The 25,841-nt window shown below is 41.9% G+C and overlaps 2 protein-coding genes across 2 annotated transcripts in view; one reads left to right on the forward strand and one right to left on the reverse strand.

Annotated features, from left to right (window-relative positions):
• The window catches only part of slc5a10 (solute carrier family 5 member 10), a 107,403-nt gene that overhangs the window by 36,465 nt on the left and 45,097 nt on the right, over positions 1–25,841 (reverse strand). Inside the window, exon 8 of the mRNA XM_060898541.1 lies at positions 21,402–21,537. Within this exon, the coding sequence (XP_060754524.1) occupies positions 21,402–21,537 (136 nt within the window). The remainder of the gene's footprint in view (positions 1–21,401; positions 21,538–25,841) is intronic.
• fam83gb (family with sequence similarity 83 member Gb) lies at positions 87–25,779 on the forward strand. Its single transcript, XM_060898540.1, has 5 exons — positions 87–1,146; positions 10,722–10,889; positions 11,726–11,850; positions 17,354–18,614; positions 24,572–25,779. The coding sequence occupies exons 1-5, from the start codon at positions 676–678 to the stop codon at positions 24,965–24,967; spliced, it is 2,421 nt and encodes an 806-aa protein (XP_060754523.1). The 5' UTR covers positions 87–675; the 3' UTR covers positions 24,968–25,779.

Here is a 25,841-nt window from a genome sequence, read left to right on the forward strand (position 1 = left end):
GGAAGTGAAAGTTGTCCCGATGTCCTTTTTTGACCAATAAGGACGCTGCTCCGCCCCTCGCGCGCCAGCGCGTGCCAAGATCCAGCGCCGCGTCATCCTGTACAGGAACAGAACTGAGCCCAGCCCGGCGCTCCTGAGCGGATGGACTGAGGTTCTCTCCACTCCCTATCCGGTTTGGGACGCGACCTCTCGTCCTTCTGGAGCGGGAACGCGGAGCGCACAACTTTCTGTTCCACTGAGTTCCTCTGAAACTTTGGTTTTTTAATAGTCGGAGTTTTTGTCAGCGCTCGCGCCGGGACCGGACGTGGTGGAGGTGGAGTTCAGAGTCGGTCACGTGACTGAGTGAGTGAGTGAGGTGTGGGCTGTGGACCGGTTGGAGGTTCGGTCCCCGGGGACGCTTCTGTCCTCCTTTACCTGTCAGCGGATCTACAGACTCGGGCTCACTTCATCTAACGAGCGCGAGGAGACACCATGAACCGGTCACAGCATCATCCGGGAATAATTAATGCGCCACATGTTTAATTATAAAATAACACTCATGATGATGATGATGATGAGTAAGTTGTCTTTGCAAACTAGGAATACATTTACGCCTGGGAGCGCGAGCACCGTGTGCCTGTAGGGTCTCAGCAACTTTCTTTCCGGCGAGTTGTATTTATTGGTATCGTGTCGGAAATGGCTCTGTCCCAGCTTCAGTGTCTGGATGACAACCACGTGAACTGTCGCGTGAGCGAGTCCAAACCGGAGTTCTTCTACAGCGAGGACCAGCGGCTCGCGCTCGAGGCGCTCATTTCCGGCGGCCGCGAGGCCTTTGACGCGTACGTGAAGGAGCACGAGCTGCGGCCCTTCCTGTCCGAGCGCGAGCTCGAGCGCCTCTGCTGCTCCGTGGAGGAGTACCGGCCCGGGGCCGAGCATCCCAAAGCGGACACCGCGGCGGCGGCGGCGGCGGACAGGGAAGAGCGCGCGCTGTCGCTGCAGTACTGGCCCGACCGCTCCGACATCTCCATCCCGGATTTGGACCTGGGCTGGCCCGACTACACCTCGTACCGCGGAGTCACGCGGGTCAACGTGCACATGCAGCCGCCCATGGACGGCCAGACGCACATCAAAGAGGTGGTGAGGAAGACCATTGCGCAGGCGCAGAAGGTACCTCACTCAGCATACTTTTAAAACAAATAGATATCAAACCACTTCTTCTTTTTTTTTTTTTTTAATATATACATGTGTATATAATTTAGATTTAAGTTTCCTGCGCATGCGCGTTAAGTAGTGCTTTTGTTTCTCAACATAACTAAAACGAACCTATTATTTTGACCTTATTGTAGGGGGCGTGGCTACACAGGTTAATCATTAGTTGGTCACATGACCACAACATGTACGTAGGTGATACAAGTGTCCTGTGCTGGGATGGAGCTGCTGGTGTATATTTTATCCTTTTTTGTTTGTGCAGCGAGTACTTCCTGGTCTCTCCAACCTAAATCTTTACGAAAAGATGTTTCGACAGTTTTTGCGAACCCTCTCAGACTGTCAGTGTCGATCATGTTGTAATGAGATGAAAGAGGGCGTGGCTGTGAGAATGTCTAGAATCGTACAGAAGGATGAGAGCTATACTGCCCCTGCTGTTTTATAGTGGTATTGCACCAATGTAGCTATCCATCCTGTTCTACAGGGTCGCAGGCAAGCTGTATGGAATCAATTTTGTGCCAAAATGTTCATACAATACTTTTGAAATATCAAACAAAAATGACAAATCAAAATACAAAAAAAAGTCAATTTTTTTAGACTGGCAAACAAATTATTTGTGTAATCGTGCAAAATATCAGTCTATTACTCTTCAGAAACCTTTTATTTTTGTTCCGCGTCTTTCTCAGTTTTGTTTGACGTAATTTATTTTGGTTGCGATTCCAGCTCTCTCGTTTGCGCTCCCTGACTTTTTGCTTGCAGTTTTGGCACAAACTTGACGTGTGGGTGGGCTGTCCAGGAATGCATTCCCATTGGCTAACTTGTGTTTGACTGACAGCTACGCTCAGCCATTCCCTACTCGGATTCTGGCGGACTGTTTGACGATTGACCGATCCATTGACGGTAAACAGGGATGGAGTGGACTTCAGTGGCGACTATGATATTGAATTTACACTTCATTGAATTAATTCAGTATCATAGTCGCCACTGAAGTCCACTCCATCCTTGTTTACCGTCAATGGATCGGTCACTCGTCAAACAGTCCGCCAGAATCCGAGTAGGGAATGGCTGAGCGTAGCTGTCAGTCAAACACAAGTTAGCCAATGGGAATGCATTCCTGGACAGCCCACCCACACGTGAAGTTTGTGCCAAAACTGCAAGCAAAAAGTCAGGGAGCGCAAACGAGAAAGCTGGAATCGCAACCAAAATAAATTACGTCAAACAAAACTGAGAAAGACGCGGAACAAAAATAAAAGGTTTCTGAAGAGTAATAGACTGATATTTTGCACGATTACACGAATAATTCGTTTGCCAGTCTAAAAAAATTGACCTTTTTTTTTTTCTCTTTTTGTATTTTGATTTGTCATTTTTGTTTGATATTTTCAAAAGTATTGTATGAACATTTTGGCACAAAATTGATTCCATAAAGCTGGAGCCTATCCCAGCTGACTACGGGCGAAAGGCGGGGTACATCCTGGACAAGTCGCCAGGTCATCACAGGGCTGACACATAGACACAGACAACCATTCACACTCACATTCATACCTACGCTCAATTTAGAGTCACCAGTTAACCTAACCTGCATGTCTTTGGACTGTGGGGGAAACCGGAGCACCCGGAGGAAACCCACGCAGAAAGGCCCCCATCGGCCACTGGGCTCGAACCCAGGACCTTTTTGCTGTGAGGCGACAGCGCTAACCACTACACCACTGTGCCGCCCCCAATGTAGCTACACGTAGCTAATTTCTGAGCACGTAAACATGCAGCATGGTCAGACGGTACAGGATGGCTGCAGTAGCCATTTTGTTTACATGGATGCACCGATTGCTTCTTGGAGCCTTCAAATCTTTTTAATTCCAGAACATTCCACTTTCACCGACACAAACAAATCCACGTTATATCGTTTCATATTACGTTTACAAAAATTGCATTTGGCTTGCATCAACTTGAAGAGGACTTGATCTTGACTTCTGCCATGAGACACAAACAAAACACACGGATCTGTTTATGACCATCGTGCATCTGTTCAAATAGTAATCACGTTGAGTTAAAGTGCACAGTGTTATTGATTTATTGGAGCAATTCGAGACTTGTATTCCAGAACGTTCCATCAACACGACACGACACAAACAAACAAATCCGTGTCGTGTTGCCATAGCCAGGGATTCATTTCAGGGTCCAATAAGGAAATGCGTGCAAAAAAAAAATAACACACACAAACAGTGTGAACTGTAAAGTTATCAGTGCGACGTGTTAATGCATTTTGGGAGCTCGCCAAATAGCAATGGAAGCATGAAGCCCCTTCAAACACTCCTATCATTATGAGTAGCTTTAATCAGTGGAGTAGGAAATAAAAGGCTTTATAGCAGTTCAGCTGCAAATGATTCAGATAACTGTGCATCATAAAACCAGATCTATGTGGAAAAATTGCGATGCGACAAAAAATACTTTCGGAAATGGAGTCGGGGTAAAACCTGAAATCCACCCACCTGTGGTATCGTGTTAGCAACATGTTTTCAAGTTTTTTTTTAATCAAAATACAGTAGTTTGTCATAATTTCACCGTAAGTGCTATATGTTGCATTTCGTAGAAAAATTCTTCGGAAATTCTTTGTGACGTTTTTGCCACATCACTCACTGCTTGTTGGTACCATGAAAACGATGGCGTATTAGAATTATCACGTTAATCTAAATCTCAGATTGGTCTTATCTTGTCTCCTTTTGTTTAAACGCATTCTGCCATGTAAATAATTTGGGCTACATCCAAAACGGTATGCCGTTACGCTCTGTACTGTAGCTACACAATAGTGTTCCGAGGGCATTTCAGGGCATGTCATGGTGGCCGACTGCTTTGCTCTGCTGTTTCGTATGGTAGCTGTGTGGTTTGGGTCCAAGCCCTGAGACACTGGTGTGGTCGGTCTGGGATTTCCCTTTGAATATTTTTACTCCCAAACGCACTGAAGGACAATAAACATGTTCGGATGCAGCCGTGCTACCGAACGAGACGCCAACGTATAAACGTTTATCGGAAGCTTAGCTGTTTGAAGACCCTCTTGGGAACGTCCAAGTATGCGTGAGAAGGTTGGGTTTGTGGCACAGACGGAACCCCTCCTCCCTCGTGTTGGCTGTAATGCATCTGGATGGAATGCAAGATAAAACCTCAAAGAATTAATCAGACCTTTTTGTGTCCTGCTTTCTACTCGGCTGCTTCACCCCGTCATCAGCGACACATCCGTGAACGCTCTGAGTCAGGACGAGTCCGCGTGTTAAAACATGCTGTCAATGCTTCTGTATTAACGCGTGCAAACACGAGGTCTCTCTCACTCCCTCTACACACACACACACACACACACAGATCGCCTTTTTACTGCCTCATAAAAGCATTCAGACCCTCATTGTCAGTCGACTGTTCATGCACAGAGAGGCTTTTGATTAAAAATAAAAGCGTGTGGGCATGTTTTTACATCTTGGTCCCCACAAGGATAGGAATATCTCAGTCCTGACCTTGAGTCCTCATAAGTTTTACAAACTATTCTTTAAAAAAAAAAACTGAGAGGATATTTGTTGACTGAGATTAAAGTCAGGGTTAGAATTTTTTTTTTTTGTAGCAATTAGCTGCTTAATAGTCGTCAATGCGAGGTCCTCATAAGGATCTAAATACGGAAATGTGTGTGGGTGAGTGCCAGTGGGTGTGTGTTCCAAGCTGTTTATCACCATGTTCCAGCTCCTAAAAGCAGTGCGTTCAATCAAACATGGGCAGAAAAGAAGAGATAATTACTTTTAATAATGATGTTAGATTATTATAGTTATTATTATGCATGATTTCATGTATAAATAAGGGATGGGATTTAATTTGGCACATGCTGCTTTGACATATTTTAGTGTTAGTGTTTCAAGGTCATTTGAAGATAAATACTGATATCTTCATATGTGATGGTGCTCGTTTGCAGGAACATTTTTTTTAGATTTTTTTTTCCCCCCATTGCATTGTTCCAAAAGCTGTTTCTTTACTAAACAGTGAGTTCTTACTCATCTTGCACATCGGTAATCAGATACATTGCTCATTATTGCACATGAAAAGGTCCTGCGTGCTTCAGCCAGTCATACACGTGTTACTCCGCCCACCAGGTGTAACCCCACCCCAAGCTCCAGGGCGCAGCAAGGTCCCACTCCCTGCTACTGGAGTCACCGTGGCTGTCTCGCCTATATCTCTGGGCAAAATGTCTAGCATTAGTCTATTTAAACGCAACATCAAATCAATCCGTTTTTACCATGGTGCCGTTTTGGAAACATTTCAAATTAATACTAATTAAAAACAATTAATTCTGAATTAAAAGCGTTCATTAGCAGCTATTCATTGTTTTCTGTAAGTTTTTGCAAAATAAGTCACGACCCATAAATATTTCTGAAAAAGATTGCTGTTGTATTGTAAGTTATTCGATAACCCCGATTTCCAAAAAAGTTGGGACAAAGAACAAATTGTAAATAAAAACGGAATGCAATGATGTGGAAGTTTCAAAATTCCATATTTTATTCAGAATAGAACATAGATGACATATCAAATGTATCATTTAAAGAGAACAATTAGGTGATTTTAAATTTCATGACAACACATCTCAAAAAAGTTGGGACAAGGCCATGTTTCCCACTGTGAGACATCCCCTTTTCTCTTTACAACAGTCTGTAAACGTCTGGGGACTGAGGAGACAAGCTGCTCAAGTTTAGGGATAGGAATGTTAACCCATTCTTGTCTAATGTAGGATTCTAGTTGCTCAACTGTCTTAGGTCTTTTTTGTCGTCTCTTCTGTTTTATGATGCGCCAAATGTTTTCTATGGGTGAAAGATCTGGACTGCAGGCTGGCCAGTTCAGTACCCGGACCCTTCTTCTACGCAGCCATGATGCTGTAATTGATGCAGTATGTGGTTTGGCATTGTCATGTTGGAAAATGCAAGGTCTTCCCTGGAAGAGACGTCGTCTGGATGGGAGCATATGTTGCTCTAGAACCTGGATATACCTTTCAGCATTGATGGTGTCTTTCCAGATGTGTAAGCTGCCCATGCCACACGCACTAATGCAACCCCATACCATCAGAGATGCAGGCTTCTGAACTGAGCGCTGATGACAACTTGGGTCATCCTTCTCCTCTTTAGTCCGAATGACACGGCGTCCCTGATTTCCATAAAGAACTTCAAATTTTGATTCGTCTGACCACAGAACAGTTTTCCACTTTGCCACAGTCCATTTTAAATGAGCCTTGGGCCAGAGAAGACATCTGCGCTTCTGGATCATGTTTAGATACGGCTTCTTCTTTGAACTATAGAGTTTTAGCTGGCAACGGCGGATGGCACGGTGAATTGTGTTCACAGGTAATGTTCTCTGGAAATATTCCTGAGCCCATTTTGTGATTTCCAATACAGAAGCATGCCTGTATGTGATGCAGTGCCGTCTAAGGGCCCGAAGATCACAGGCACCCAGTATGGTTTTCCAGCCTTGACCCTTACGCACAGAGATTCTTCCAGATTCTCTGAATCTTTTGATGATATTATGCACTGTAGATGATGATATGTTCAAACTCTTTGCAATTTTACACTGTCGAACTCCTTTCTGATATTGCTCCACTATTTGTCGGTGCAGAATTAGGGGGATTGGTGATCCTCTTCCCATCTTTACTTCTGAGAGCCGCTGCCACTCCAAGATGCTCTTTTTATACCCAGTCATGTTAATGACCTATTGCCAATTGACCTAATGAGTTGCAATTTGGTCCTCCAGCTGTTCCTTTTTTGTACCTTTAACTTTTCCAGCCTCTTATTGCCCCTGTCCCAACTTTTGAGATGTGTTGCTGTCATGAAATTTCAAATGAGCCAATATTTGGCATGAAATTTCAAAATGTCTCACTTTCGCCATTTGATATGTTGTCTATGTTCTATTGTGAATACAATATCAGTTTTTGAGATTTGTAAATTATTGCATTCCGTTTTTATTTACAATTTGTACTTTGTCCCAACTTTTTTGGAATCGGGGTTGTACTTTTATGGCAAAATGGGCTTTCAGTTTGTTCTTGATTGAGTTTAAAGTGCATATCACGGGTAAATTCAGGAGCAAGATCAGTGTAATTCTCCTATTTTATATTAAACTTTGGTCAAATATCTGTAACATTCTGCATTCTCTGCAATTTTTTTTACCTTGCGCAATACCAGAAAAATTCAGTTGATATCAAGCCATTTGAGGTGAATTGGTCGGCCTCTGATAAAACTTGCCATTCGGATTTCCCGTCAAACATTGATTTTCGTGACGTCGCGTGCGGGACGCCTCCTTCTGAATCCTACGTCAGCGCTGGTTTGTTTATGAGAAAACGACCTGGTGGTTTTCTGCAAATTTCTTCAACGTTATCGCGTAATTATTAAAATGGTTAACAGATGTATCGTAGGAGGGTGTAGCAACACCAATCTTGATGGGACTAGTACTCATCGTTTCCCAAAAGACTGGACAATGAGAGAGAAACGGGAGCGCTTGGTCTACACAGGCTGTGCACTGAAACCATGCAAAGCTCTCACAGCCTGCTGGCGCTTCCGCAGGTGACGTCACGAATCTGGCTCCAGACTCCCTTGGGATTTTTCCAGACGCGTTTTGGTATTTTATTTTTTTCTGCTGTAGACAGATGGCCTTGTGCAAAATTACCCTTCTGGATGAGTGTGTAACGGGACATGTGTTCATATAAAAAAAAAAAAAAAGAAATTGGTCCAGAATATGCCCTTTAAAGCTAGACTGCCTTTCAGATTTTTCAAATGTAGGTCATAAAAAGAATTTTCCCCGACACCCGATTATTTTTGTTTAATGGACTGAAAGCTACTGAATTCGAATCACAGACTTCCAATTTTATTCGGTTTTTTAAAATTTAAATAGAACAATTAATGAATTTAGGGCCACGTGGCCCTAAATTCGCCGCTATATTTTTCCTGCTTCACCATGACGTCATACTACATCATGCATCCCATGGTGGGCTCTCCCTGTTTGCGCAAGGCATTGTGGGAAACAGGAGAGAAAAATGGAGGCCACGAATGAAACGTGAAAGACCAACTACAGTAACAAAGCGAGAAGAAAAGACGTTATGTTGCGAAGGAAAGGAAACGCAGGACCAAACTAATAAATATCGGCGGTCAGCGAGCACCTCGGTGTGATCAGCTGTTCGTTTAGTGACAGAATGACGGAACCGTCGGTGCACGGTCGAAGGTAAACCTGCGCATGCGCACACACACGGACTTCCTCTGTCTGCTTGACTGCGCGAAGCAAGCGATTTCATGCATATTATTTGCTTGGGAATCCTCTTAAATAACTTCCCAGCCACAGAATGACCTGTTTTTTTTTTTTTTTTTGTGAGATATTGCAGAAATAAAATTTGGGGAACTAAATTTCACTGATTTTATGGAATCGAAAGGCCGTCTCGCTTTAGGAGTTTAAGGTTATGAGAGTTTATTGTTGCATGTAAGAATGTGTGGATTCAGTTTTTATTTGGCGTGTCTTTAGTTATTCAACAGGAGAAATGTGTTCTAATGGAAGCTCACACAGGCCTCGAATGTCATACAGCGGTGAGGCCATTATTAAAAAATGTTCTGTTCCCGGTCCACCGGCCGGGCGAGTGCCGTTTGTGCGGTTGAAAATTTTTTTTTTTTTAGCGCCGGTTTTTCGACATTTTTTTCGGGTTCGTAAATCTAAAATCGAACTTGACATTTCCGCATTCTCAGGGCTTTCCACTAAGGCTCTTACTAGCCAGCCATGACAAATAAGTAGCCAGCCGGGGGGGAGTAAACACAAAATAAACTCCTGTGCACGCAGTTCCCAGGATTAAATGTATTTTCCACAGACCATTTATTTATTCACTTTACTCAAATACAAAGTAAAATGGCAGTAAATCTTCTTTCTTTTCTTGCGTATTGCATCATGAGGCGTTCCTGGCTTGTAAATCTCTTATTTTCGCTGCATGACACATTCACGCAGCTGAGCATGCTATGAATTAACAACGACAGCAGTCTGCAGTGGGGCGACACAATTACACACTCAGCGAACATTTCTCCATTTGTGTATGAAAATACACTCCAACCACTCAATTTGCGTCACATCCATAACGGAATTTCGTCACATCCATAACGCTGACTTTTCCTTCCGAAACTCTGCATGAAATACAAAATATTTTAAACAAAGATTTTTTAATATTCACCTTGGACCCCTCTATCAAATGGATATCTCCATTTCGACATTAGGTTTACAATTTCACAGAGTTTGATAAAAATGTACAGTCACCCAAGAAAAGTGATACTTTTTCTGTCACATCCATAACGCATCTTTTATTGGCGTTTTCTGGCATGCCCTAGATGTACTATGGGAATTGTTCTTGTTCTATCACTTCTCCAGTATGGTACAGCCTTAAAATATGCAACACCTGTTTAAATACTGGGAGACAATAAAACATGCACTGGGTCATTTGTTGCCATTTTGAGTTCAAGTGTCACGTCCATCACGCTGGAATTGATCTTTGGCTTCATTTACAACCAACAGTGTCTTTTGATGCCAGCACGTAATTGAACGAGAGAAGACTGGTTTACCGGAGACAAAATAAGCGTCATCTCTGCTTCTGTTCCCTCCGACACACTACTGCCTCCGCCGAGTGCGCGCACTCTGAACTGAATCAGCTCTGCGCATGCGCCGTGCGGCACAAAAAAATGGCAGCCACCATGAAGGAGGAGATCTGGAGTTTTCAAACATTCGCTTAAGTGTGAAATCGCAAAATGGTATTCTAGCGAGCAACAAAATAGTAAAGATTCAGAAAAACAAATCATTCAGTGATCATTTTAATAGTGTAATTTCATCCGAACTAGGCCTAACGCTCGATTTAGAACTACAAAAAGTCCGTGTGTCGGACATTTTAAGTGCCTTTGTAAAAGTTTTGCAAATGTTGCAGTCAGCATTTAAAATGCTAACTTAAAGTTTTTGTACAAGTTTCAGTTGATTAAACCGTCATATTTTATTAAATGTGTCTGCTTTTGTAATAAAAAAAGTACTGAAAGAAAAAGCAAACACAGCATTGCGATTTCTTACCCATCCATGTAGTAAAAAAAAAAAAAAATCCCTCCCTCCCGACTGAAAATTTTTTTTGCTCACCCGATGGACAGGAAACGGATTTTTTTTTTTTTAAGGATGGCCTGAGATATTATTACAGCAGCTACTGTTGCACCACATTGCACTGTGTGCAAAAACGTTTCCGGGCTCACCACTAGACTTCGTATGATATAACAAGTTATCACTAAAGACAAAGATGCGCCAAAAGAACAGTCTCTCGATGTCTTCAGTAAAACCAATCGACGTCTGAGTTTGGAATGATTTACACAAGCGTTTTGAACTCTCTGATATGAACCTGAAAAGCCCCGAAAGCACCTGAAAGCCCCGCCCCTTCCCTTATCACACATGCTTTCTAACTGCTCCTTCTTGATTGGCATGAAGGCCCTTATCTTCGGCTGATTTTATATTACTTTCATGTTTAACAGCTCATCGGCATAGTCATGGACATCTTCACCGACGTGGACATTTTCAAGGACCTCCTGGACGCCAGCTTTAAGAGAAAAGTAGCAGTGTACATCATCATCGAACAAGCAGCCGTTCAGGACTTTCTGCAAATGTGTGATCGAGCAGACATGCACGGTGGACATCTAAAGGTGAGCTCGACACACCCACAGCACGTCGGGAAAACGTTTTTCACGTCCACGCCCTCACAGCCACATACTGGTTCTTTGGATCACATGAAATCTACTGGCGCCGTGTAAATGGTGCTATGTGTTGGCTTTGTGTGTGTGTGTGAACATTCTCAACATGCCAGTCATTCCTGTACCATGAACGTAATAGCAGTAAAGCAAAGACCTCTGAAATATTTGAGCATGAGTGCAAATGTCACTTCTATCAAACTTCCCTCACCAGGTCATCACAGGTGGAAGAAGAAAAATATCATTCGTGTGTCTGTCAGCGCAAATCTGTTTCATGCATAATTTCCATGGGATCTAAAGTAAAAATGGCTTGCGTAATTATTCACCCTTTGAACTGATGGTGGTAGCATCATGTTCAGAGTTAGCTTTGGTTTCTCGATTAGTTCTGACTAATCCCCTCTTTACCCTGCGAATGAATTGATTCATAGTCACACTTGTGCCAGATCTAGCAATTTTTTTTTTTTTTTTTAAATTGAGGATTGCCCTTTATTTGGCACCATCCAACTTGGTTTCCTCTGCTTACGAAAAGCATCTGCGCAATGTGATGCTACCACCACCTTGCTTCACAATGGTGACGAGCAACAAAAAGTGTTGAAATGTTTATGATCCAAGGGTTTTGTGTATAAGCTGTTTGTCCTGCCCAGCTGATGAAACGCAGCCCTACAACGTGATGCATCACAGTAGCTCAGCACTGAATGTAGTGTGGAAAAAGTTGTAAGTATACGATGCGAGTTCAGTAAGCATGATTTTTTTTTTTTTTTTTTTTTTGCTTCGTCTTCTGTTGCTTGCAGTACCTGCGGGTCCGCTGCAGCGGAGGCTCTGCGTTCCACACACGCTCCGCTAAAAAAGTGCAAGGCTTACTGAGTCAGAAGTTCATGTTCGTGGATGGAGATCGCGCCATTTCTGGATCATACAGGTGTGTTGACGTGTGTGTGTCTATACAAATTCAGTGTACCGGTTGTTGGTTTGCAGCCTAGAGCATAATTTCATGTTTTTATGTCCTCATAAAACCTAGCTACTGGCCTCCGGTATGTGGTTAGGCATCTATAGGAAGAAGCCATGAAGCAATCATCGAGCCACGCCCGCTTGTCTTTGTTTGAGCAGTAAAAAGTGTGTGTGGGGCTGCTATGCAGTAAACATCCATCATGTGCATTATACTTTTATACCCATTAGACCTGGATTCATTTCATAGACATCTTGTAATTAAGGGATCGACTTTAATCCAGATTAGTTCACATTCTGTAGCACATTGCATTATTCTGTTGATTATTCCTCTTATACCACATCAACCTCTCAGTGATGACTATTTATGAAAGAATGACATTTCATTTTTATCCATTTTATAGTTACAGGTAATGTTGTGGAATGTCTCTAAGAATCAAGTTATCACTCGGGTTATAGCAGCTATAAACACTGGTTCCTTCACCAGCCTCAGTTTTTCTCTCTTGAAGTTAATTTAAAAAAACAAACAAAAAAAAAAGCAGCTTGTCATGTTGGTGAGAAAGCACAAACTGCTCGATCCTGAAGTCGGTGAAGGTCAGATGCTGCAGCTTTCTTTTAAAAGTTAAATTGTGGCCGGAACCACTGTCAGAGCTGCTGTTTATATATATATATATATATATATATATATATATATATATATATATATATATATATATATATATATATATATATATATATAAAATAAAATACTAGTGCATCTCAAAAAAATTAGAATGCCATGAAAAAGTTCCTTTTTTTCATAATTTAATTCAAAAAGGTAAACTTTCATATATTCTATATTCATTACATGTAAAGTGAAATATTTAAAGCCTTTTTTTTGTTTTAATTTTGATGATTATGGCTTATAGCTCATGAAAATCAGAAATCCAGTATCTCAAATTATTAGAATATTCCCTAAGATCAATCAAAAAAAGGATTTACAATACAGAAATGTCCAACTTCTGAAAAGTATATTCATTTATACACTCAATACTTGGTTGGGGCTCCTTTACCATGAATTACTGTACGGTGTGGCATGGAGGTGATCAGTCTGTGGCACTGCTGAGGTGTTATTGAAGCCCAGGTTGCTTTGATAGTGGCCTTCAGCGTATCTGTATTTTTGGGTCGGGTGTTTCTCATCTTCCTCTTGACAATACCCCATAGATTCTCTATGGGGTTCAGGTCAGGCAAGTTGGCTGGCCAATCAAACACAGTAATATCATGGTCAGTAAACCATTTGGTAGTAGTTTTGGCACTGTGGGTAGGTGCTAAGTCCTGCTGGAAAAGGAAATCAGCATCTCCAAAAAGCTCGTCAGCAGATGGAAGCATGAAGTGCTCTAAAATCTCCTGGTAGATGGCTGTGTTGACTTTGGACTTGATAAAATACAGTGGACCAACACCAGCAGATGACATGGCACCCCAAATCATCACAGACTGTGGAAACTTCACACTGGGCTTCAAACACCTTGGATTCTGTGCCTCTCCACTCTTCCTCCAGACTCTAGAGCCGTGATTTCCAAATTAAATGCAAAATGTACTTTCATCTGAAAAGAGGACTTTGGACCACTGAGCAACAGTCCATTTCTTTCTCTCCTTAGCCCAGATAAGACACTTCTGACATTGTCTCTGGCTCAGGAGTAGCTTGATATTAGGAATGCGAAAGTTGTATCCCCTTTCTTGAAGATGTCTGTTCGTGATGGGTCTTGATACACTGACACCAGCCTCAGTCCACTCCTTGTGAAGCTTTCCCAAGTTCTTGAATCAACTTTTCTTGACAATCCTCTCAAGACTGCGGCCATCCCTGTTGCTTGTGCATCTTTTCCAGCCACCCTTTTCAGCAATGACCTTTTGTGGCTTATCCTCCTTGTGGAGGGCATCAGTGATCATCTTCTGGACAACAGTCAAGTCAGCAGTCTTCCCCATGATTGTGGTTGTGTGTACTGAACTAGACCGAGAGATACACTGTGTTCATACTGTTTTACTCAAACTCGAAATGAAATATTCTAATATTTTGAGATGTTTTTTTTTTGTACTGTATGCCATACTGATTAAAATTAAAATAGAAAAATGCTTGAAACATTTTAGTTTGTGTAATGAGTCTATAATATATAACATTTTCACTTTCTTAAATAACTGATGGAAAATATTGAACTTTTTCACAGCATTCTAATTTTTTGAGATGCACTAGTATATATCCCCCCCAAAAAAAAGTACGGAGTGAAATTCCTGCTATTTGCACTATTCAGAGAGGATTAGTTAGGATTTACGACATGGCTCAAACAAGGTTGAGTAGAGTAATTATTCCCAAAGTATCCAGTGCCACTTGAATTTGCTTCATCAGGAAAGTTTATGGACTGTTCAGTCCCACGCCTGCAGAGATCATGTCTTTTATCGACCATAAAACAAGCTGTTAATTGACCCAAGGCAAATCTCTGTGAGCTGACATGTTAGACTTCACACTGTTTTGTGGTTTTTTTATAAATTGAGCTTTACGTGTATGGACAAAATCCCTGCTAATAGCATTTATTATAATAATTGCCCCCCAAAAAAAATCTGACATTACACAAGCTCTGCTTATGTTTTTTTTTTTTCCCTCAATAATTTTTCAGTAACGGGACAAGCTGCATTTTGTTGTTGTCTTATTCACCTTCATTTCATGGATGATCCATAACGTTAAATGTAACTACAAATGGATAAAAAGTATAACATGCCGTTCTTATTTCATAGCGTTGTAATCACTGGGGAAAATTCCTCGGAAACACTACGGAACATGGCGTTATTGGAAAAATAATCTGGAAAATAACACCACATGTGGTCCGAAGTTAATGATTGTCTTTTTTCCGAACAAACACAATCTGCAGTACTGGGTTGTTGGTCTTCATGATTAAAAACCAGATCTGCCTTGTAGATTAATAAAAGATCTATTTGCATTTATGGATAAATGTAACCCCGTTTTAGTAGATAATGTAGCAGACTTAAAAAATATTAATGAGGCTTGTGTTGGACTGAAAGAGCAATATGAAATCCGATGTCGAGTGGTTTTATTTGTTCAGCAGGAAACAAAGAATAACAAGAATATCAGGCGATAAATATGGCCACTGTGAAAGCAAAGGGACGTCGCTGTATAAATAATTAAGTCATTCCATGAAATCGAGTCGTACATGAGCTGAAAGCCGACAAGGCGCGTAGCACGGAGTTGTCTGTAAGCCATGTACAGTATGATGAGATTGAGTGGAATAACTCTTTTAGCGAAGCTCCATACTTAAAGTGCCATTCCACCATTGGATGTATTTTTTTTTTTTTTTGCGCTGTTTGAGTTCTCGGTGGAAAAACACGATAAATATGAAATTACCTGTAGACAAAAATAAAAGTTATGTAGGCGCACTCACGCTTCTAGTTCCCGCCAAAATCAAAACAGCCAATCAGAATCGCGAGGGGCGGGGACAGACGGACCGACGTACATGGCTGGGATCCCTGTGTGTCCATGAAAAATCAACTCGATGGGTTACCAGATTTTCTTAAAGTGCCATTCCACCATTGGATGTATTTTTTTGGCATAAAATACAATATATTTTATGACAACATGACTAGACAGAGAAATCTTTTAGCTTCAAAATGATATATCAAACATAATTTTTTGACAACGACAAGTATATTAATTTTGCGACCAAAGTCACCTACCCTTTTAATTTCCGCGCGGTAGTGAAACGTGATGTCATCGGCAGGTTCCCCTTCTTGTGTACAGATGATCAGCAATGGCGGATAGAACGCTATCGTCAGCTTCGGAAAAGAAGCGAAGGAAAATAGCAAGTGATGCCCAAAGGAGACGGTCGATGGTGAATATCGGCACAGCAATCGACAAGTGGAAATCGCGTTCTATCCGCCATTGCTGATAACCTGTGCCACGTCACACGTGACGTGGTACACAAGAAGGGGAACCTGCCGATGACATCACGTTTCACTACCGTGCGGAAATTAAAAGGGTAGGTGACTTTGGTCGCAAAATTAATATACTTGTCGTTGTCAAAAAATTATGTTTGATATATCATTTTGAAGCTAAAAGATTTCTCTGTCTAGTCATGTTGTCATAAAATATATTGTATTTTATGCCAAAAAAATACATCCAATGGTGGAATGGCACTTTAAGAAAATCTGGTAACCCATCGAGTTGATTTTTCATGGACACACAGGGATCCCAGCCATGTACGTCGGTCCGTCTGTCCCCGCCCCTTGCGATTCTGATTGGCTGTTTTGATTTTGGCGGGAACTAGAAGCGTGAGTGCGCCTACATAACTTTTATTTTTGTCTACAGGTAATTTCATATTTATCGTGTTTTTCCACCGAGAACTCAAACAGCGCAAGAAAATAATAATTTTTACAAACGTTTTAATACAAACTTTAAAAAGATGTCAGAACAAGTTAACCAAGGAGAGAGAGATGAAGTCAAAACGAGGAAGAGAAAGAGTGTTTTGACAGAGAAGAAAAGGAAAGAAGCGGTGAAAGAGCGAGAGAAAGGCGAAGAAATCTTTCGCAAGAAAAGCGACAAGCTGAAAGAGAAAGAAAACGTGTAAAAAAATGAATGAATAGAAATGATGAGCTGTAGGAATTTAATTCTAAATAGTGATGCTGATTTCGAAATCACTGCGAAATCCTTCGGGATCTGACAAGTTGACCTGAATCCAGTCAATGTTTTCATGAATCGTGTATCTTTTCTGTTTCCAAAACATTTTGCTATAAATCCCTACAGCATATTAGTTTATAGAAAGAAAAAGAATAATATACATGTGAGTTTGGAGAAATTTATCTTCTCGTGATAAAATTGAAATTGAAACCCATCAAAGTCCATCATCTGTTGCATGTTTGTTTTCATTTGACTGGAAGCTCCGCTATTAGGTAGTACCTAACTTTATATTATTCTATCCACATTCACTGGATTTTGAGAAACGGAGCATTTTTATTTTTTGCGGTTTCGATAAAGAAAAACTTTTATACAAAACGTCTGACAATCATTTCCACTTAGAATGTAAACAAACTGGCGAAACAACAGGAGCAATTTGTGAAAAATGCTATAATAATTCTTGAAAAAAATTCTTGCCATGAAATACTTTTATTCCATATTTTGTCGCTCCCCCCCCCCCCCCGAGTTGAGTTTTTATTTCATCCTCGGTTGGTTCAGCAACACGCGTCTCCATTTTGTTTTTCTCTACTCACGGTATATTAGCTGATATCCTAGTAGTAGAGTAGCCAATCAGAGCACGTGATTGCTCATATCCAGTGAATAGAATAAAATGTTATATATATAATAATTTTAGTCAAAGTGCCCATATTATTTCTCAACTAATAGGCAGGATTTAACGAAATGTCCCATTTTGGAACATTTCGTGTCTCGACTCTGCTGTATGCATCACTTTAACTTAAGAAGTTTGATGTGTTTTCAGTTTTACGTGGACGGCTTCCCGCTTGGACCGCAACCTCATCACAGTCCTCACCGGACAGGTAGTGGAGACCTTCGACAAGCAGTTCCGTGAGCTCTACTTGAACTCTCGTGGCGTCAACCTCTCCAAAATCCGTCTGGTTGAACTCCCTGAGCCCGATCCAGTCCCTCTTCCTACACCGGCCTCTCTCCCATCAACGGCTGTTGCCAGGAAACTCATCAACCCCAAGTACGCCTTGGTGGAGACGGCAAGCCGAACCTCGTCAGACAAAGCCTCTAGTCCCAAGGACAGCTCACAGACTCCCTTGCCTCAGCCAGTTAAACGCCACCGTGAGTTAACTGAGGAACTGCCCAAACACCCGGGGCTTATAGGGTTACCAAAGGCAGAGCTCATTCCTTACCTGCCCACATGGCCGGAACCAGACCCACCTAGTGATGTCATCGGCTTTATCAACATTCGGGACACGAGCAAGCCGCTGCAGCCGCACCTGATGCGCTCGCAGCGATTTGAAACCTCACAGGCCATTCGTTTCAAGGACCCTTTTACCGCTCCACCAGAAGAGCCACTACCTGACAAGGCGAGACCACGTGTTCGAGCTAGCCACACCTCCAAAACAAAGCCACCAGCCACCCGTGTGGAACCAGTGGATAAACCTGACGGAAAGGTTCCATCAGAGGACAAGTTGCCAAATGCACCCCCAGACACTGTGAACCCTGATAACTCTCCTAAGCCAGCACAGCCTCTTATGGACAATGCTCAGACACAAGGACCTCCTCCAGGCCCTCCTGTGCCAAAGCCACGCACTCTAAAGCTGGTGATGACGGCAGGCGACGGGCCTGATGTGCAAGTCAGCGTAGTCAGGAGAAGCAGAATGAAACCATACGAGACTTCCAGCTCGGAGGAGTACGGAGAAGCACCAGAGGTGCCGAATTCAGTGTCGGCCAATCAGGATTCAGAAAGTAAAACTAAAGACGATAATGCAGACAGCACCAGAAGTCCTGAATTGGCCCATTCAGCACAGGACGTTGGCTCAACAGCATCGGACGAGTACTACGAGTGTCCAGACTTGGACCACAACTTGCTCACTAACGGTGACCCAACCGTCTTGGGACAGCTCAGAGAGCATGGTTCTTTGAATGTAATGGCACGACTGTCACAATCCATGGTGGAGCTGAGGCAGCAACCCCACAGACAGGAACTTGCTAAAAGCAGCAACCCCACAGACAGGAACTTGCTGAATGTACGGAGCAGATACACAAGAAAGGTAGGGGTGTGTGCGTGTGTGTGAAAATGGAAAGTGATTTTTATCCCATGAGGTATGTTATCTTTCAAGCCAGTCTCTATAAACATGGGTGTGTCATAGAGGTGTGTTTATTGGCCATGTGTGCCTGTATGCTAGGAAATGTACCAGGGTGTGTCCGAGTGCGTTCCAGCAGGCCCGAACACGCTGGGAGAACTTTAATCAGTTCAAAACTGACACGTTTCAAACATTTGCTGTCATGACTTGAGTACCACTTCAAGGGCATTTTAAAGTCAAAGCCTTTTAGAGGGGAGGTTCGTGCTTGGATTCGCATTTTTATATCTTTTTTTTTTTTTTTTTAATTTTACATTTAATTGGATTGAGCGTCAGTACTTGGCACCTCAGCCACCTTGGGACTAGAGAAGAATCTTGATGCTTTCTTGTGGCTTGAGAGATGACTGCAAGTCGAGCCATGCGTGGAGCTTGAAGCAAACGTTACACAAGAGCAGGGCTTGAGAAAAGTGTCCGTTTCCAGGTAGATGGGAACGATCCAGTTTGGGCTTTGATGGGAAGCATCGAGATTTGTAAATCTGATGCAGGAAGCCAGTGAAGGAGAACTTTGCGACTGGTTACAAGCCAGTGAAATCCATTCCACAAGCTAATCAAGCTATGAAGTGTTAAATGTGCACAAAAAGGGTTGGGCTGTTTTCATGTCTTCTGACTGCAACACCTCATTTCTGTGAAAATGCCAGTAATTTGTGTAGGACACTTCCCGTAACAGCTCTCCAAAAAGCTTGTTTGTGCATGTCGGCTCAAACTAATCGGTTTCAAGATGCCATTATTTATGATAAGTAATCAAAGTATAAGGATTTTTTTTTTGTACCAGTTACTTACAGTGGTGCTTGAAAGTTTGTGAACCCTTTAGAAGTTTCTATATTTCTGCATAAATATGACCGAAAACAGCATCAGATTTTCACACAAGTCCTAAAAGTAGATAAAGAGAACCCAGTTAAACAAATGAGACAAAAATATTATACTTGCTCATTTATTTATTGAGGAAAATGATCCAATATTACATATCTGTGAGTGGCAAAAGTATGTGAACCTTTGCTTTCAGTATCTGGTGTGACCCCCTTGTGCAGCAATAACTGCAACTAAACATTTGCGGTAACTGTTGATCAGTCCTGCACACCGGCTTGGAGGAATTTTAGCCTGTTCCTCCGTACAGAACAGCTTCAACTCTGGGATGTTGGTGGGTTTCCTCACATGAACTGCTCGCTTCAGGTCCTTCCACAACATTTCCATTGGATTAAGGTCAGGACTTTGACTTGGCCATTCCAAAACATTCACTTTATTCTTCTTTAACCATTCTTTGGTAGAACGACTTCTGTGCTTAGGGTCGTTGTCTTGCTGCATGACTCACCTTCTCTTGAGATTCAGTTCATGGACAGATGTCCTGGCATTTTCCTTTAGAATTCGCTGGTATAATTCAGAATTCATTGTTCCATCAATGATGGCAAGCTGTCCTGGCCCAGATGCAGCAAAACAGGCCCAAACCATGATACTACCACCACCATGTTTCACAGATGGGATAAGGTTCTTATGCTGGAATGCAGTGTTTTCCTTTCTCCAAACATAACGCTTCTCATTTAAACCAAAAAGTTCTATTTTGGTCTCATCCGTCCACAAACATAGCCTTCTGGCTTGTCCACGTGATCTTTAGCAAACTGCAGATGAGCAGCAATGTTCTTTTTGGAGATCAGTGGCTTTCTCCTTGCAACCCTGCCATGCACACCATTGTTGTTCAGTGTTCTCCTGATGGTGGACTCATGAACATTAACATTAGCCAATGTGAGAGAGGCCTTCAGTTGCTTAGAAGTTACCCTGGGGTCCTTTGTGACCTCGCCGACTGTTACACGCCTTGCTCTTGGAGTGATCTTTGTTGGTCGACCACTCCTGGGGAGGGTAACAATGGTCTTGAATTTCCTTCATTTGTAGGCAATCTGTCTGACTGTGGATTGGTGGAGTCCAAACTCTAGACATGGTTTTGTAACCTTTTCCAGCCTGATGAGCATCAACAACGCTTTTTCTGAGGTCCTCAGAAATCTCCTTTGTTCGTGCCATGATACACTTCCACAAACATGTGTTGTGAAGATCAGACTTTGATAGATCCCTGTTCTTTAAATAAAACAGGGTGCCCACTCACACCTGATTGTCATCCCATTGATTTGAAAACACCTGACTCTAATTTCACATTCAAATTAACTGCTAATCCTAGAGGTTCACATACTTTTGCCACTCACAGATATGTAATATTGGATCATTTTCTCAATAAATAAATGACCAAGTATAATATTTTTGTCTCATTTGTTTAACTGGGTTCTCTTTATCTACTTTTAGGACTTGTGTGAAAATCTGATGTTGTTTTCGGTCATATTTATGCAGAAATATAGACAATTCTAAAGGGTTCACAAACTTTCAAGCACCACTGTAGGATTTGGAGACAGGAACACTGAAGATTGTCAGTTGTTTAATGTTACTGTAGTTCCTTACCTAAAAAATGGGGGGCGGGGGGTGTTTTAATTACACGCTGTAAATGTATAATCTATATGTCGAGTACTATAACTCACCAACTCTTTATCAGCAAGTTGACCTGTTTTGAAATATGGCATGTAGGTGGTTGTTACAGTATATTTTCCTAAGTACGTTGTTATCTCTGCATAATAATTATCTACGGAGTCATAAGTTAAATCCCGCTGTTCCGTATCCTCTCTGGTGCTGTATTTAATGTGTGTATATAATGTGTAATACCTGGGTAGAGCGCCCTGCTGATCATGCCAGGAAGGATGATGAAGATCATTGGGAGCATTTTCAGGTAGCTGGCGAAGATCGATGCCCCTTTAGCATGGCTCAGGTTTTTTGCCGAAAGAGATCTCTGCACGATTACCTGAAGTCAGAATATTCTCAGAATTATTCCTGTTGTACGTTTTTATGAGCATACGCTTCAGAATTTTGTCCTGCTTTAGCTAAACAAGTAGCAACATTTAGCAAAACAATTCACATAGAACGCTAGTTAAATGGTAATTTTGTTGAACACATATTTCCGTACAGCTTTCTGTAAAATACTGGCATGTTGTGGTATTTAAGCTTTAATGACTTGCTAAAAATACAATTAAATAAGCTAATTTGGTTATTTGGCTAATCCAGTACTAGCTGAGTGATATGAAACGATGTGTTACATGAGATATTGCGCAAAATAACTCCATTATTTGTTGGCTATACAGTATACAACAGAAGTAAGTACACCCGTGTGGAATATCACTTTAAAAGCCAACTGATTCAAAATTGGATCACCTTCCAGTGATTTTGCATTAGTTCTAAATTGACGAGTAGAGGACTTCCTCTTGTGAACACTCGAGAAAAAATACCGTACTGAAAATACAGACCCCGAAGTCGAAACTCGACGCAACACAATTGAGTCCACCTGTGATTTCCAGTCAGCTTTAAACTGCATGAAGATGGTTATAAAATGGCCTGTGAGCTCCAGAACCTTCTCAGTTTTGGACCTGTGGGCTGTGTCTCTCTGCATCATGGCTCCACATGGAAAAGAAACCCTAGAGGAACTGAAGAATCTGATTGTGAGACTTCACAAAGATGGAAAAGGACGCAGGAAGATCGGTGGCCAAGTAAAAATCAGTGGAGAAACAGATGCAGCAGTAATCAGGAGGAACAGAACGAGCCTCAGAGCCGCAGTGGTCGTCCTCCTACAGTGACCTATAATCTAGCTCTGAAAAACAGATGGGTAAGTGCTTCAGACTGGACAGTGGAAATCAGAGTTACTGTGACTGTTCAGACAGCGTGAAGGTCATCGCATAACGTCAACCTTTACGGGCAGCGTCCGGGGGGGAAACGTTCTTGCTCTTTGGAACAAAACTGACCACGAAAAGAAGCCTGATGAATACTGGGAGATCATTCCTCACTCAGATGATGGGAGCGTGAGGATATGATACGGGGCTGCAGGAGTGTAAAGGTTTTGGGGAGATCAGCCTGTGGATAAACCGGTATACTGGCTGACAAGATGATTCCCAATCTTCAGAAGCCTGGAAGATGAGGAACATTCCAGCATAACGATAATCTGCCAAAATCACGCAAGAGTTTCTAAAGAAAATTATGGCCTCCCCAAGAATGTCTCCTTACTGATGTGATTCTAACAGAACACTTTTGGGCAGGGCTTTGAACCAGAATTTGTTTCCTATTGGTTCGTTCCGAACAGAAACGGAATTTTAACGTTTCCGGTTTTGGGTTCCACCATTAAATAGAGGTTCCCGAACCGGTTAGAACAAAAAAAATTTCGTTCCCGGAACGGTTAATTACATTCCCTGTCAGCTGTTTAACAAATGGCTATAAAATTATGTCTCTGTCTCATCCAGCTTAAGCCAAATGTAGGCTAATTCTATTACAACCTTCATTAAATAAGACAAGAAATAATTCAAAACAATTATTATTTCAAATGTTGGCGATTTGGATTCTCAGTATGTCTTCCCATCTACACAAACAGAAAAAGTGCCAAAAATGAAAGATAATTCGTTTAGTGTGTTACCAAAGGCTAGTCAGGCCCTATGCATTGATAGGCTAACAGAGGTTAACGTCATTTAATGTTCGCGAGCCTCTCATTAACGTGGACAAATATATTGATATCGTGTTTGAAATTGACGTTTTTGAATAACGATAGACTGCAATATTTACCTCTTATTTAAGATGTGGAGACGTGATAGTAGTCCACCCTCCCGCTCTCTCCATTCAGTCAGCGAACGTCACACAGGAAGTGAACCCCAGCGGGTCATAGAAACTTGCGCAGGAGAAGAATGACTTTTTTATTTGTAGGCTACAGAAACTTTGAGGAACGAAATAAAAACCGGTATTAACCGGTTACCATTATTTTTAATCAGCGTTTCTGTTCCGGAACATAAAAAATAAAGTTTCTGATTTTGTTTCTGTTCCATGTGAAATAGAAAAAGTTTTCGTTTTCGTTCCTTGAACCGGTTCAAAGCCCTGCTTTTGGGGTATTTTTAAAGATAGAGCAACACAACCCCTCCAGCAAAGAGCAGCTTGGGGGGGGTTGTCTCTGAAGAATGGCAGAACCTCTCTCCAGAAAACTGTTCAGCACTGGTGTGGTCCATGTCGAGGGGGATTGAATCTTAGTAAACGAAAGATGTTCTAACTTTTGTTGCATTTGAGTTCCTGTTGGTTTTTAATTTTACATACAATCAAATACCCTACTGTTCAACCTACAAGTAATGCAGTTACCGTACTATAAGATGAAGTTATTCAGCATTTTAAGTGATCTCGCACAGGGTTCTGCTCACTTCTGTTGTATACCGTATCTTGCGATAAATTAACATGAGCTACAGAGATGTTTAGGATCTAATTAAGTAATTTATCAAACCGACACTCAAGCTTTCAATAACCGTATTCTCAGCTAGCTAACTTCAATAATTGGCGATACTTTTTTTTTTTTAAAACCCTGAATATGGGTATCAAAGGTCAGCAAAAGATGAGTGAATAATTTTCACTTTTTTTTTTCATTTAAAAAAAGAATTAACAAGAATTTAAGAACAAAATCTAGCAGGAAATATTAGTGATGTACTTGGTAGAACTAATGTCTGCTTGTATTTTAAATTAGGACTGCATTGCTTGGGAAAGGGGTGCCAATACTTATGACCTAGGCACAGCGTTCTATTTTATGGATTAGCCATTAAAGTTTTGACGGTACTGGAAACTACACATCAAACTAAACTAAATTCACCTGGGGGGGAATTCAGTTCGTCAAACAGGAACGGATGTGGAACGTGTGTTTTTGGTTGCGGTTATTTTTCTCAGCTTTACGAACCGAGAGCCTAGTGGCGGTGTGCGTATGTAAATTTGTCGCAGCTGCCAGCAAAACTGTGTAATAACTTCCACCTTCCCTTTTCCCCTCACAGGCCTATCAACCACTCGAAATCTCTTCCATGCGAGAAGCTTACAACAGAGCCAAAGTAGTGATCGCCAAACCGGGAGTGTATCATCGTCCTCCGAAAAGTAGCACCCGTGTAATCGGGGGGCACCGATACTGGCAGGACAAACTGGCCACAACGCAGTCTGACGCTGTCCGTCCTAGCCGCTCCCCCTGCAGAAGGATCCCACCCGGAGGACTCAAAACCAGCCAATCAGCAACTCAACGTGCGTCTTGCACACACTCCATTTCACCACGGAGGAATGAAACGCAGATGCCATTAGGAATTCCTATTTCTAAACTCGCCAGCCTCCGAAACCTTAGGGGCAAGGTACCAGGAGTTACAAGTGACACGAAGGTCGGACACGGACGCAAGGAATGTTAACTGGAAACACTTAGGGCAAAGCAAAAATTAGCATGTGTGCTAATTTACATTCCTAAGAATACAATCCGGGGGGAATGAACCCCAGTTGCTTCCTGAATTGTATGCAGATTGTAGTTGTGATGTCCTGAGGTGCTTTTGGACCAATCGTGTGGTGCAGGTTGCTGGATTTCCCCCAGTATCTTTTCTCCAAGTTACTTTCAGGACTTGCCTACATGTGGTGTCTCTGGAACTTGATTTCAAAATGGTGGCTTTCGCTCGCACCATTTTTCTTTTGGAAGGCGTTCGCTAACGTTTGTCCCCACGACCTTCGGAAAGAGACGCTCTGGGGAGCGAGGGCTTTTAATGTGAACCTGGATTTCCAGCCAAAATCGTAGCAGAGGCACATTTACAGTTACTTGATTTAGCATGTTCTGGACAATTAGTGTGTCGCACACCATGTTATGGGGGCTGCTGTGAAGTGAAAGGAAATGGTGATGGATTTGGGATCATGGTGGGTGAACAAGATGACGCATATGTTACAAACCAGTTTTTTGCTTGCACACAAGTCAAACCAAACCAAAAAATCAGTGTTGGAATCTTATTCCGTCATCCTGCATATATAATTACTGTACAGTGTAACTCTACTCGACCAGATTTTCTCTTTCCGAGGGGATCAGATTTTATGAAACCGGTGTTGATATGGTTGATGTTCTTTCATGGTACATGTGGTACAAGGTACATTCATCTCAGAGCACGAGATCTTTATCAGCTGTATTTAAAGTTTAATAGTGTTGAAGAATAAAAAAAAAAAAAAAAGCTTTCTTAAACCTTCATTTCCTGGTCTTTGTTATTGAATAAGAATCTGCTAATGCGACCTTTTTTAGGGATTCAGCAA

Source organism: Neoarius graeffei, chromosome 18 (genome assembly GCF_027579695.1).
Source record: "Neoarius graeffei isolate fNeoGra1 chromosome 18, fNeoGra1.pri, whole genome shotgun sequence".
NCBI classification, from domain to species: Eukaryota; Metazoa; Chordata; class Actinopteri; order Siluriformes; family Ariidae; genus Neoarius; species Neoarius graeffei.